The sequence below is a fragment of the Sus scrofa genome, chromosome 9, assembly GCF_000003025.6.
Source record: "Sus scrofa isolate TJ Tabasco breed Duroc chromosome 9, Sscrofa11.1, whole genome shotgun sequence".
NCBI lineage: Eukaryota > Metazoa > Chordata > Mammalia > Artiodactyla > Suidae > Sus > Sus scrofa.
In genome coordinates this window covers 73,714,813-73,729,889 of record NC_010451.4, presented here as the reverse complement: position 1 = coordinate 73,729,889, position 15,077 = coordinate 73,714,813, and the positions used below count along the sequence as shown (strand labels likewise).

General features: G+C 39.0%; 2 protein-coding genes and 1 long non-coding RNA gene across 4 annotated transcripts in view; 1 reads left to right on the top strand and 2 right to left on the bottom strand.

Moving 5' to 3' along the window:
* Positions 1–15,077, top strand: part of LOC106504955 — a 51,938-nt gene that overhangs the window by 28,931 nt on the left and 7,930 nt on the right. The window lies entirely within an intron of this gene.
* Positions 3,661–8,563, bottom strand: GNG11 (G protein subunit gamma 11). The gene is made up of 2 exons (XM_005667613.3): positions 7,922–8,563; positions 3,661–4,092 (listed from the first exon to the last, which is right to left on the bottom strand). The coding sequence occupies exons 1-2, from the start codon at positions 8,015–8,017 to the stop codon at positions 3,967–3,969; spliced, it is 222 nt and encodes a 73-aa protein (XP_005667670.1). The 5' UTR covers positions 8,018–8,563; the 3' UTR covers positions 3,661–3,966.
* GNGT1 (G protein subunit gamma transducin 1) overlaps positions 12,144–15,077 on the bottom strand; it is a 314,100-nt gene continuing 311,166 nt past the window's right edge. For both annotated transcript variants that reach the window (XM_005667610.3, XM_005667611.3), the window contains exon 5: positions 12,144–14,684. In XM_005667610.3, coding sequence (XP_005667667.1) covers positions 14,556–14,684 — 129 coding nt within the window. In that variant the 3' untranslated portion in view covers positions 12,144–14,555. The remainder of the gene's footprint in view (positions 14,685–15,077) is intronic.

The window sequence follows — 15,077 nt, the reverse complement described above, 5'->3', positions numbered from 1 at the left end:
GTTGTGGTGCAACAGGATCGGTGGCATCTTGGGAGCGCTGGGATACAGGTTCGATCCCCATCCAGCAAAGTGACATAAGAATCCAGTGTTGCCACAGTTGTAGGCAGGTCAAAACTTAGGTCAAAACTGTGGTTCAGATCTGATCCCTGGCCTGGGAACTCCATATGCTGGTGGGCAGCCAAAAAAGAAGAAAAAAAGAAAAATAGAACTACCATATGATGCAGCAATTCCACTTCTGGATATTTATCCAAAGAAAATGAAAACATGAACTTACAAAACTTTATGCACCCATCAGCGTTCATTGCAGCATTATTTGCAATAGCCAAGATATGGAAGCAACTTAAATGTCTACTGATGAATGAATGGATAAAGAAATTGTGGCATAGATACCCAACAGATTATTATTCAGCTATCACAAAAGAGGGAACTCTTGCTGTTACAATAATAGAGATAGACCTTGAGGGCATCATGTTAAGTGAAATAAGTCAGACAAAGAAAGACAAATACCAGAGTACCCATGTGGTGCAGGGGGTTAAAAATCTGGCATGGTCACTGCTGTGGCTCCAGTCACTGCTGTGGCGTGGGTTCAGTTTCTCATCCAGGAACTTCCACATGCCTCAGGTGCAGCAAAAAAAGAAAGAAAAAAAATGGTACCAAATGATCTCATTATATGTGGACTCTTAAAAGAAGAGAAGAAAAGCAAACTCATAGATAAAGGAAATTGAGTGGTCGCCAGATGTGGGGGGTTGGGGAGGTGAAATGGTTGAAGGTGGTCAAAAGGTATGCGACAATCTGACTGTGAACATCTCAGGAAATCAAGGAAACGCAATTTAGACAATAGTGAGATGCTAGTTTGCATCCAATATGCAAGATAAATTGTCTTGAAATACCAAGTATGGGTGAACTTAGAATGTTAAATCTGCCTAGAAGTAGAAAGGCCAATTTTGCTAATATTTTGAGCTCATAGAATCTAAGTCTCAAAACACAAAGCACAGTAACTGTCTTATCAGATACCAAATAATTACAGAACTAGATACTTGCAAGAAATTGAACACTTGACTTAAATTCTACTTAACAAATTCCCACTTATTGAGGGTTACTTTTATAATATATCCAAATATATAGTTGCTGTATTTCTCATTTTCTTCCTAATAAAGGCTAATGTGTTTTTAGCACTGAACCCTTGAAATCAAAAGGATTTTATTACACTTCTGTAGGTTTGCTGAGTTACTTTGATGAAACAGAAAAAAAAAGAAGTGAATGAGATGTAGTAGAAACATCTACAAGATGGGTATTTACCAAGGAGAAAACAGAAGTGAGCTGACTCGTTTGTAATATGTTGAAAGTACATGCATGAAGAACTAAAGCTAGACTTGGAAGTGTCCATGATTGGACAGATGAATATGGCTAATAGAAATTCAGGGTACAGCCTTGTCATCCACAGTGCTCAAGAAGCGAGGGGCTATAGGTGCTGACTTGGCCCTCCAAGTGATTTGACCTGCCTTGTCAATAACCAGAATGGATATCTGTTTCCTTATGCAACAGAAGGAAACCTTATGACATGAAAGAAATGAAACAGCTTATTAAAGTGAAACTTTTCAAGCACCAAGGTACTAAAACCCCATGCCACCTTAAATATTAAATAACTAATAGTAGAAACATATCCCAGATGCTAATTGTCCTCTGGTTATTGGAAACAACATACCTTTACTTTTTAAACTTCGCCATGGAGTGGATCATACTTTGGGCTAAAATTATCCCTGTACTCTCAGTAATCCCAATTGACGTCAACACTTGGAAAAAGGCAGGAAACTGGAGGAAAGAGTTCTGCTCTTGGTTTGCTGTAACCTTCTCTTTCAAAAGCCTGGGGTATCCTGTTCCCTCTCAGGGAGGGGTAATTTCAGAGCAAGGATGCTGATATACTTTAGGAAGCTAGTGTAGAGATCCTTGGCATGTTTCTGGCTCAATAAGGTACATTTACGCATCTAAGCAGGAGAAAAGACCTAATGGAGGAGAAATCTGGGCTTCTATGCCACATTCAAAATTGCGGGGCGAGTTAGTACCTAAACCCTTTTGAGCTGGAGCCAACTTGGAAATGTTTTGCTTGTCTTTCTTTTAGCTTAAACCTGGAGCAATTTACATCTTAAAAAAAAAAAAAAAAAAAAAAAAAACAGAGGGAAAGGGGGGAAATGCTCAAAGAAAGGAAGAAAGTTCCCTTTTTTGGAGGCCAGGCCCCTGGTGCCTTCATGAAAGACTTGAGCAGGCCATATACTTTGCCGTGCTGCATCTGCAGGCAAAAACCTCTGTAGCTATGATCCGACTGTGAAAAGTTAAAACTGTGAATTGGGAGAGGTGTTCACAACACCTGTCACCAACAAAGGATGAATGGCAGAATGTATGAAGAATTCCAATAGATCAAGGAGAAACTTAGCAAGCTAATTTTAGAAATTGGCAAGTGACTAATTTGTTCCTTTGGAGAAAGAAAAGAGGTGAGTTTGGTCCAGGCTGGAAAAGGCTGGTTGGAGTAGGCGCAGAGCCAAGCATCTGTGCCAATGCCTAATGCCACAGAACTGGAGGTTCGCCATGCCAAGACCTGCCGATCATATGGGAAGTGCAGCTCCCTGTGGGCGGACAGACCAGGGCTAGCCCCACTGAACTCCTCCTGATCCCTAGCCCCCTCCCTTTCTCTAGCCACTACACTCTGGAAAAGATCTGTATAAGGATAAGCTGGGGAGTGCTAGTGTAGATGTGGTTTGGCCTGGTTCCTGACTCAACATTAGGAATTCTACACACTCACTTGGTTACTTAGTAGTTAATTTAATTTAATTTAATTTTTGGCCATATCTTGGCATGTGTAAGTTCCTGGGCCGGAGATCAAGCCCTGAGCCACAGCAGTGACAATGTCAGATCCTTAACACGCTGAGCCACCAGGGAACTCCTTAATAGTTATTATTTTTTTCAAAGGTCACACCTACAGCACATGGAGGTTTCCAGGCCAGGGACTACACACTCCTTCTAAGAAGGCAGACAGTCCAGATGGACAAGCCTCAGCTGTGACCTATACTGTGGCTGTGGCAATGGGGGAATCTGACCTGCTGTGCTGGGTCAGGGATTGAACCCTCACCTCCACAGTGATCTAAGGCACTGCAGTCAAATCCTTAACCCACTGTGCCACAGCTGGAACATCCTTTAATAGCTAATTTTAGTTGCAAACATTCCAGCAGTCAGAAGTCAGTGTTATAAACCTCCTGAGATTTGAAACAGAAAGAGCTGGATCTGAGACATGATCTATCAAACCACCTAATCTTTTTTTTTTTTTCTTTTCTTTTTTAGGGCCACACCTGTGGCATATGGAAGTTCCCAGACTCGGGGTTGAATGGGTACTGTAGCTGCCGGCCACAGCAATGCCTGCTTTGAGCTATGTCTGTGACCTACACCACAGCTCATGGCAATGCCAGATCCTTAACCCACTGAGGGAGGCCAGGGATAGAACCTGCATCCTCATGGCTACTACTTGGGTTCATTACCACTGAGCCACTCACTATGTGTACTCCAAACCACCGACTCTTTAGATACAGGGCCTGAACATCTAAATGTTATGGAGAAAAATATGAAAGTTAATTAAAAAAAAAAAAACCAGCTTTCTTAAACCACCAACACTCAGTTTCCAGAGATAAAACTTTATTTGAGGCATCAAGCAATAATACTGAAGGAGGTGAGTCAAGCACAAGTGATGTCCTTATTTCCATAATTGTCCATCTGGACTGAGCGCCCTCTTGTAAGAAGTGTGTAGTGAATGAAGATGAGAGGCACAAAGCTTTCAGACATGACCATATTTATGTGAGTGCTTAAGAAAGTCTCCTTTAACTTTCGTTGTTCCTTCTTTAAAAGGCACGTCGGTCTTACTTCAGAAAAATACAACAAAATATTCCTTCCACTGAGGATGAAGTTTCTCCCCAGGGTTATTTATGAAATAATGCAGCTGCCTTTTTCTTTAAAGGGATTCTTGTCTTCTGGAATTCCTTTCACCAGAGGATCTTCTCCAGAACGTTCTTCAATATAGTTCTTTATTTCTTCAGAACATTTAGATACCTTAAGGAGAAAGAAAGCAAGAAAGAAAGAGAAGGAAAGAGAGAGAAAAGAAGGAAGGAAGAAAGAAAGAGGTCACGATTGTTCAAATTTTGTCACCATCCTTTAGTGAAATTAATGCAATTGGGTACAACCAGAATTTTTAAAACGAATAGAATAAAAATATTGGCGTGCAGCACAGAGCTTATATAATATATATGAATGATATAAACTATATAAGATATATTTCTTAATGCAGTCAGGGTCAAAAAAGTTTGAAAGTCACTGTGTTAAAAAAATTATCCTGAGCAATTTCTATCCACTGTGCCTCATATGATTTCCTTCCTCTGCAAATACATTTATGATGTATCACAATATTTTGGGAACTAAAATATCCCTCACTTTCAATTTTCCATGCTACTAAGCAGGTGCAGTAGTAGACACTCCCCAAAAGTTTGGGGATGTGTCCTGCAACAATTCCTACTTAGTGGGTATGTTCCAGGTTCTGTAGTTTTACAAAATGACAGAAGCATTGGAGAAAGTCTGATTCTGGAAAGGCTAAAGTTGCCCCTAAGTCTCCCTCTGTGTCTCTGCTCAGAATTGATCATAATAAAAGACTTATCTGAGGCTAATTAGCCTTATCTGAAGCTTATGTTTATGTAAGTAGTTTAAATTTTTTCTGAAAGGAGAAAGACTTTTCTTCAAAAAGTCTATCCTTAAGAAACATTTTGTAAAAGTGGGTTTAAAAAAGAGAGGGGAATAAGAAAGAAAAAAAAGGGTCAGTGTTGTAATGAAGGCCTACATAACTAGTAAGAAATTGGAACTAAAAATTATAGTAGTTCTGGAAAATTCCAATGGAGACCTTTAATCTAGGCAAATGTTCCCATTTTGTAATTTAGATTAATAATCTTCAAACTGTTTTAATGGTGATCACTAAAAAATGTTTGCATATGTATCCTAAAATAGATATAATTATTTACTTAGAAGTGCAGACACTACTGTGTTAGTACATCCTGTATAATCACAGACTATAAACTGGAAATTATAAAATATGAGATTTTAAACTAACCTAAAATATATCATTTTTGCAATATATACAAATATCAAATCACTATGTTATATGCCTAAAATTAACATGCTTCATGTCTATTATACCACAATTGAAATCTTTAAAAAATCAAAAACTTAGTGTTTTATTCCCACACCCCCAAAGATTCTTGGCATATAGGGATATAAAATTTAAGTGCTATAGTTAAGATGTGGCAAAATAAAATGTTTCCAAGTACCATTCTCTAGGTAACATTTGCTATCAGTCTTGCTAACATTCATTGTATGGGCATTTTAAGTGAATCCTCAGAGGTGATGATGTTAGTATCATAAACTGGGCTCTTTGGCCACAAAGAAATTTGTGGGGAGTTCCCTTCGGGGCTCAGTAGTTAACAACCCCACTAGGATCCATGAAGATGCAGGTTCGATCCTTGGTCTCTCTCAGTGGGTTAAGGATCCAGCATTGCCGTGAGCTGTGGTGCAGGTTGTGGACATGGCTGTGGCTCGATCCTGCCTGGCTGTGGCTGTGGCTGGCAGCTGTAGCTCTGATTCAACCCCAGCCTAGGAACTTTCATTTGCCTCGGGTGCAGCCCTAAAAAGCAAAAAAAAAAAAGGAAAAAAATTTGTGGATAAGACTCACGTTTCCCCACAGTGTATCTGTTCTTACAGAGGCTTCTACATTAGGTTTCCAAAAAGATGTGTAACCTCCAAAAGTGAATAATTACTCCTTTGATGCATTTCCTTCCAAGATCAAGAGGATATGGTTGAACAACAATTGGCTACAGCCGGAGTTCAGCCTGTGAATTGTGTGTCCTTGGCCTGAGCAGAGCCACAGCTCGGAAATGGACAATTTATTAACAAAATAATGGACTGGGCATCAGAAGATGTGTGTTTTAGTGTCGTGCTTTAACAACTGCCCTATCATTTTCTCTGGGGTGCAAATAACGGGCTAGTCAGCTTCCTTGGGATTCAGGTTTTTTTCATCCTTAAAAGCGAAAGGGTCGAATGATCTCTAGGAGCCATGATGTTTTTCTAGCACTAATGCTATATAATGCAAAGTGCGTAATAAAATGTTGAAATCTTAATATTAGGACTTAGATTCCCCCACCCCCACCCCGTGCCATCTTCTAAGGTTATCCCTGAATTTTCTCTTCCTGTGGCATAAACTTGGAGTTTCTGGGGCTGGAAGGCCACTCCTGCAGGGTATGTCTGAGGGACTGGAGGTGGGAAGCTTGCAGGAGGCATTGCTAATGAATAATACCTTTAATTTCTACACGGTCAGCTGCATCCAGGCCCTTGACCAATTTCTAATTTGAAACTTTAGATAACTGGAAGACACTTGTCTTTTTTCCTCTCTAAGTTCTGCATCGTGATACCAAATATTAAGATATTTCAACTTTGCACAGACAATGCTTTACTTCAGTATGTGCAAGTCCAACTCTCTTTAATATGTAACCTATAAGGTTCACCATGTGAAAAAAAAAATCTAAGTGGCCAAGAGATGCCAAATTGTGGGCTTTGCCATCTACAAAAGGGGTCCCTTCATTTCAAGAAACAGGCCTATTCATCGAGTCCTGTAATTGTTTTCCCTTTAAACATGAGCAGTATTTTTAAAGCTACAAAAGCTTTCAACATGTACAGAAAAGGCTTGGCACTTCAAAATCTGGGGAGACTAGGGATTTGGAAGATTGAAATTGGGAAAAGAAATGTATAAAGAGTAAAGTCCCCGAAGCCCACATCTTCCAAACATCACTCAAAATGTGCTTCTGTGTAACAAGGCTCTTGTCCTGAACAGATTTACCAAAACTAGAGCAGGAAAGTAAGTAAGCATAGTAACCATACCTACTCCCTTTCCATTGTTTTCCTTCACGTTTTCTAGTGTTAGACTATAGAGAAATAAAACCAGGTTAAATTCTTCTTGCTGTGGAGAAATGACCAGATCATTTCCCTTAAAAAATATCTACCCCCAAATCTATTTCTGGACTACAGGTTGCCTGGCTGAGGGAAAAAAAGGGAAGAAATACAGGCCCCTATTATCAGTAAAAATTTGAAGTAAAAATTATAGTCTCCAACAAATTTCAGTGGAAACTTCTGAACACTGGGACCTATTTTCTCATAGACTTTGTAATCCACATCAGGGGTGCCTAAAATTGTTAATCATGATAACTAAAAAGAATTTCTGTACACAGTGTATGTATAATTATTCATAAACAGATATTACTGCATAGGTATTAGTCCACTGTGCATACTTACAAAACATAAACTAGAAATTATAAAGGGATGAGAGTTATAAAGAAAGATAGAAATTGTAATGTTTTGCTCCCAAACCCCTGTGGACTGTTTGTCACACACTTTCTGGAGAACCCTGACGAAACTCAAAACTAGGTAAACCAAGACTTACATTGTGATTTTTTTTTCAAAGAAAAGTCTTTTAAATACCATTCTTTCCCATTATGAAAAAGATCAAGGAAATAAGGAGCCACCTGCCTTTTCCCCACAGCTTAAGTTTTTAAAACCAACTGTCTATCAGCAGGCAGAATTTCTCATCTGTCCCTGCCGTTTTCCAACATTTGGCTTTAACGGGATCCTGCCTGGCTCTGTTTTCCCACATCAAGTGGCAATTTCCAAGCACCACCAAAGCCCCTCTTCAAGAGAAGCTTTGCGGGGGTGGGGGGGGGGGAGAGAACAAAAACAAAACCCCCAAACCCAAGAGCCAAAAAACCTATTTGTTTTACTGAAACAAACCTAGGAAAAGCTGACCTTGGTTCATTTCAGAGAAGGAAATCTTCTGGGACACCCAACTTACCTGTTGTCTCTGCAACTTGACTTCTTTGCGAAGTTGCTCAACTTCCATCTTCAGCTTTTCCTTTTCTGGCAGATCTTCGATGTGAAGGGCTGGCATTTTCACCCCAGAACCAGCCACAGGGGCAGCTCTGGAAGTGGAGCGCCTGGACGGGTGGCAAACTCTGGCGCCTCCTGAAATAACTGCGCTGCTGGCGCACCCCGCCTGCGCAGGAGGTGACTGCCTCCCCGGGCCGTGGTCCCCAGCGCCCCGACGACGTCCTCTAACGCCAGCCCTGCCTAGCGTCCCACGGTCTTAAAAGCTCTGGGCTCTTTCTCAGGTCCCCACTACCCCGGGAGGCCTGCCCCAGTGAGTCCAGGGAGGGTTCAGTTTGCGGGGCGGCTGAAATAGTGAGGCCGTGCGCTCTCCCGCGGGGATGCCGCTCCCCGGCTCCCGACCCTGCCACGCCCGCGGAGGACCGGCCTGGGCTGGAGCCCAAGGTTGGAGCTGAGCTAGCCCACTTCCACTTTCCTGGAGAAACAACAAAAGTTTTACTTTTTGTTCCTTTTTTTTTTTTTTTTTTTTCGTTCCCAAGTCACATCCGGGTTTTGTTTGTGAAGTAAGCAAAAGGAGGACACTACCCTGCAGGAAATAACGGCCCTTCACCTCTCCAAGAGTTTCAAAAATACACAGCGTGTAACTTTCCCCCAGTTCATACATGTTTTTTTGTGGGAAATGTGGACGTTTCAGAAAAGGCCCAAGAGGAAAATGAAACTGAGCTGTTATTCCAGAAACACCCACTGCTTCTGTTGATGTGCACACAGCTAGTCTGTTAAATGCTTGAAGCAGATTTACAAATTTGGGGATGAAAAGGGCATAAGGATGGGAACATTTTTTATAACTCGCAGGCCATTTTCTGAACTTAATAAACGGCATCCTCAACAACAGAGTTGTTATTTCTTCTTTGTAAAGTTTGAGGTAGAAAAGGATGATCCTAGAGAAGACAGAGGCAGGACTATTAAAAGTTCTCAGCAGAAAGTATTTCTCCACTCCCCATCTGCCAAAGTTTGGGTGACATTTGACACCAAGAGTTTTGAATTCTTGGCTCAAGCACCTTCCTGGATGTTTGCAGTGGATCCACTTAATATTGGTTTCTCTCCACTTTTTGGAAAGCAGTATGCATCTGGCTGCTAAGCCAGGAAAAAGGGTCTGATGTTTACCCGCAGTTTCCCTTTGACTCTCTAAAACCTTGTTAATGATGCTCAAAAGATTAAAAGAAGAAAAAAACCACAGAGAAAGTATTTCAAGCAGTCAGATACATATTTCTTTCTCCCCAGAGTGCACCCCCTGCCCACAGAGTCAAATTCAGGTTGAGTGGAGGCAGTAACAGAATATTTCAGGGTACTTGGCCTTAGATGCCATGGCCACTCTCTGCTTTGTGAGCAGAAGTTTGCATTTGTTCATAATTCCTGTCCATGATCCTCCCAGTGGTCCTCAATGAATATATTAGAATGTAAAGAACAATGAGCTCCTTGATGACTCAAGGGTTCCAGTGCCTGCTCTGCCATTGGCCATCACTGGAAATGTCACATTTCTTTCTGGATGTTGGTTTTCTAACTTGTGAAATATGTGATAGGGTAGGGGAGGAGTGAATTAGCTAAGATACATTTCACTTCTAACTGTATTTATGTATCTACATCTGTTAAGTTACTTTCACAAAAAATATTTAGGAGCTTCATTTTCTGTATTTGAAATACCACACGTTCCAGGATCTCCTGGGCTCAAAGAAATTATGTCAGCTGTGCTAAGTTTTCCCCTGCTAGTGAGCAGTGAGCCAAGACAAAAAGCACATCTGTCTCCAGAACTGATTCATGTTTTTGATTCCGTTTGCCTAAATTTAAAAAGTTGGTTAAAAACAGCTTAAAGTTTAGTGAAAGTAGTTAATGTGGCCTGAATTAAATAAGCTCAGCACCCAAATGAAATAAGCTGGTTAGGTAAATTAATGTATGTCTGTATCAAGTCATAGAAATAGGATTATTTGGGCCTGGAAATTTCTTCCTTGGGAAATCTAGTTCTATGCAGTGATATTTATAAATCCATAATGGTTATTTAACTTCTACGATGTTATGATCAAGCATGGAATTCACCTCCCAGAGAGCAATGTAGTAAGCAATTTCTCATGTATTCTTGAATTTTATCAGCAAAACATTTTGGATAGACAAATGTTAAAATCCACTATTAGTTATATCCAATTGTGTTGTCAAATTTTTACTTATCTCGTCCATATTACCTCTAGTAGAAGTTATTACAAAATAGTATAGAAACCACTCTGTGGTCAAAATGATAGATGTAATCCAAAATAAACCTTTATTAGTCCACTATCTCTTGATAAAGGTTTTAAAGAATCTGCTTAATAAAAAAAAAGTTAACCATGTGGTTACTTTCACTTTTAAAGTATGAAAAAGCAAAGACTATGACATGTTTACCTTGGAATGCAAAAAAAGGAAAAACAATTCTGTGACTAGTTTTCTGATGTATTAAGTATGTTGTTAAAAATCCATATAAAGAAAATATTGAGGGAAGTTTTATGGGAGTTGATTTAATACTCATTTGAACTTCAAAAAGACTGGGTTTTGGTTTTACTTTACCTTGTGATTTTTGCAAGACATAGATCCTCTCTGCCTCTGTTCTGTAGGTAATGAAATAAGGTTACTTCCCAAATTCTGCTCTTCTAAAACTTATAAAGTAAAGGGTGATTGTTTAGGCCATTAAAATGATAGCTCCTTTAAGGAAATTATTTAACCCACATTTGATGCACTCTTGGTTCATTTGATATTGGTTCAATTTATTATAACACAAATTATTTTTCCAGGTAAAAATAATAGGCAATCACAGGATGACCAGTGGCTGATGCTCTGATTACATTAACAATTACTTACAATTCATGATATCAAAATGATTTACCAATTCTGTCCATACCAGACTTTAATTTCTATTGCATATAATTGGTCAATTTCATTACTCAGTTTATTGTTTTCTTCATGGTAATGCATTCTTTTAAGAGTTCAGAAAGTTTGATATTAGCCTTATTTTGAAATCTGGCTAAAATCAGATCAATTCAAATTAAAACAACAATATTTTTTTCCTTGCTAAAACTTAAACTCACATATATGAATAAAACAGCCTCAAAGTTCAACTATTTCAAATGATATAGTAAGAATGTACACATAACTCATTTCTACCAATGATATTGGGAAGTTTTGTTGAAGAGCCAAATGCTAAGACTATGGAGGATTTTTTTTTTTTTTCTCTCTTCCCTGTAGTCTTCATTCCTTTTAGTCTAGGAATCCATGGCCTTCAAATAAAAACATCTAGGGAAAAAAACAACAAACAAACAAAAAACACAGTCACATATTGCCAGCTGTAGCTGTATAGGCTGAAGGATAGTCATAATTTTATTTTCTTCTTCCTAAGCCATCTTCTCTATACTTCCTTTCTTATAATTTTTATCTTGTTCACATTTGTCCTAACAATTTGTACTTTTAAGCAACAAGAACTTTATCCTACTGTTGATTTAATCACTAGTTAAGCCAATAAGATTTTTTTTTTTTGGCTTATAAACAATAGAATTTTATTTCCCACAAATCAAGATCAAGGTGCCAGTATGGTCAGGAGAGGATCCCTTCCTAATTCAGAGCCAGCACCTTACTGCTGTGTCCTCATAGGGTAGAAGGGTCTAGGGAGCTTTATGAGGTCTCTCTTTTTTTTTTTTTTTTCCCCTTCTCATTTAATTCTTTTTTTAAAATTATGTGATGAATTTTATTACATTTATAGTTGTACAATAATCATGACAGCCAAATTTATAGCGTTTACATTCCAAACCCCCAGTGCATCCCCCCAACTCCCAACATGTCTCATTTGGAAACCATACGTTTTTCAAAGTCTGTGAGTCAGTGTCTGTTCTGCAAAGAAGTTCATTGTGTCCTTATTTTAGATTCCACATGTAAGTGATAGCATTTGATGGTCGGTATCTCATTGACTGTCCTCACTTAGCCTGGTAATTTCTAGATCCATCCATGTTGCTGCAAATGCCATTATTTGTTTCCTTTCAATGGCTGGGTAATATTCCATTGTGTATATATACCGCATCTTCTTGATCCACTCCTCTGTCTGTGGACATTTAGGTTGTTTCCATGTCTTGGCTATTGTGAATAGTGCTGCAATGAACACTGGAGTAGATGTATCTTTCCAAGTCATAGTTTTCTCTGGATAGATGCCCAGGAGTGGGATTGATGGATCAAATACTTCCTTTCTTATAATTTTTATCTTATTCAAATTTCTGCTAACAATTTGTATTTTTAAGCAATAGGAACTTTACCCCCTGTTGATTTAATCATTAGTTAAGCCAATAAGAATTCTGAATTACTCAATAATACTGTCCTTGCCTGCTCTTGAGTTAAGCACTAATTAAGTTAATTGTGGAGACAATTTATTAGTTGGTAAGGCAGTTTCAAAGATGAACAGTGATGCTGACTTGGAAAATTTACAATATAGCATTGATATTAAGACAACCATATACATTTTAATAAAGAAAGCAATATTAAATGACTTAAGAGAAACGTAAAATACACCGAGGATGGAATTAAAGACAGAAATAGTTTTTGGTGATCTTTGGCAAAGGAGTAGGACTTCAAAAAGCTGAAATCAGATGGAGTGGAGGGACATTTCAGATGGAGAGATCAGTATGACTAAATCCAAAAGGTGGGAAAATGAGGTACCATGGCAGTGATTATTTAATGGTTAAGTCTGTTGGCAACAGGAAGTCTAAAGGGTTTATAATTATAGAGGGCATTTATTAGTTTTTTTTCCTATATATTTCCTATCTAAGTGATTTAAAATATTCACATAGACTGCATCTTAATCCATTTTACACACGAAAAAAATTAGATTTGTGTTGAATTTACTTGTCTAAAGGTCTCAATTAGAAAGTGGATGAGTCATGGTTTTAGCTTAGTGTTATCTGGCTCCAAAATCTATTTCCAGTTGGTAAATGAAAGCTAGAGATGTTGGTTAAGACTATACGTTACTAAATGCCATAGCCAAGACTTTGTATTTTTTTAATCGGGGGGAAAAGATATATGGAACAATTGATACACATTAAATTGCACATGTAAAACTCATAGAGACAGCCCACAATTAAGCAAACTAATGAACAGATAAAATATATAGTATGCTAGAAGGTGATGGTTGCTGGGGAGGAAAATTAGAGTGGGAAAGGGAGAAAGAAAGGAAGTGCTGGGGGCGGGGGCGGGGGCGCAAAGGGTTTTTTAACTTTACCTAGGGCAGGTTGAAAAGAGCTCCTCCTGAGGAAAAAAGAGGTGAGGCTCCTAGTTTATCCTGGAATCTCTTAATACACAAAGCATTTTTTTTTTTTTTGTCTTTTTTTAAGGGTCGCACCTGAGACATATGGAAGTTCCCAGGCTAGGGGTCAAATAGGCGCTGCAGCTGTAACTGCTGTAGCCACAGACACAGCAACACCAGATCCAAGCCGCATCTGTAGCCTACACCACAGCTCACAGAAATGCTGGATCCTTAACCCACTGAGCGAGGCCAGGGATCGAACCTGAGTCCTCATGGATACTAGTCGGGTTCATTACTGCTGGGCCACAATAGGAACTCCCCACAAAGCATTTTTGATATGTGTTAAAGTATGCTGCCACTCATTCATCCAGAGATCCAGAATCTGGACCTGAGAGATTTGCCAGTTCCTTCTCTGAGCATTGATTTTTTTCCACTGCAAGAGGACAGGGTTGGGCAAGAGCCAACAGATCTTTGTTGATCATTTACACTGGCCAGAGTGGGAGAGCAATGTGCTAGGAACCAAACTTGGGATGACCTTTAGATTCATAACCTATTTAACTGCCAGGAAAAAGGGGAGAGGGCCATTATTATCCCTATCCTAGAGTAGAAGACATCCAGAGTCAGTTAGGCAGTAAAGTGCCAGAGCCAGAACTCTCCAGCTTCTCATAGCCTTTGAGTGCTAGTTAAATCCCCTGGGCTCCATGACGACGGACTGAACCCTTAATCCAGCTGGCATTCTGGGGAAAAGTCATGTCATTGGTGACAAGTAGAGTTGGTAAGAATGTAGAAAGAGATTATGTTATGTTAAAACCATCGCTGCTGACCAGGGGTTGAGAGAGATAGAGAAACAAAAACCAAAAGATTAACATCAAAAATTTTTGCAACAGACATTCTTCCAGGAGAGGTCTTCTGTGAATCAAAAGAAAACACTTCTTAATTCTGTAAATAAGAGAAAGGTTGGGGAAAATGCAAGTGAAACCATGACATTTCCAGGTGAAATATTAAGAGTAATGGAGAAGCATAAAACATTAACTCTATGCTAGCATCCGGAATAATATAGATCCATTAATTAATTATTAATTAAGCATTAATTATTGTCAAAGGGGTCAATCAATATTTGTCAATTATATGTTAAACCCTCTGCTAAGATCTTTAAGAAAAGCAGAGACTTAGGCATTACCACATTCCTAGTTTTATTGAAACTTATAATTTAGAAGTTCATGCACATGCTTAATAGTATTACTACATATGACTCAATTTAGTATTGTCATATTCCATGGAATTACATTTTTTTTTTCTATGAAATCACACAGCCTCCTTTGAGCTCCTTGAAGGGATTTTTGTCCTCTGGGATACCCTTTACTAATGGATCCTCCCCAGATCTTTCTTCAACGTAATCTTTTACTTCTTCACAACACTTGGACACCTTAAAGGAAAAAAGAAAGAGATGACTCAGTTTGATAGAGAATACTGCAGAATCTAAGAATGTATCTATAATTATAATTTCATTCTATTTTTTAAATGTGATCCTGCTTTCTGCCAATGAATTTGTACTTTCTAAGATAGAAGAGCTGCTCCCTCCCCTGTCCTCCTGGATATCTTCAGGCAGAGACTAATCTGATAGCCCTACTTCAGGTAAGAGCTCTCAGCAGACACTGCCTCCAGCTTTTTTAAAGGAGACAGGATCCAAGGATCAGAACACAGCTGACATCCTAAGTCAAGAACGTTACCAGAATGAACACTGATTAAACAGTTTTTCCTCATTCCAAAAATGTGACCTGTAAAGGTGGAAGGGAATGAATAATTGCTAAATTCCAGG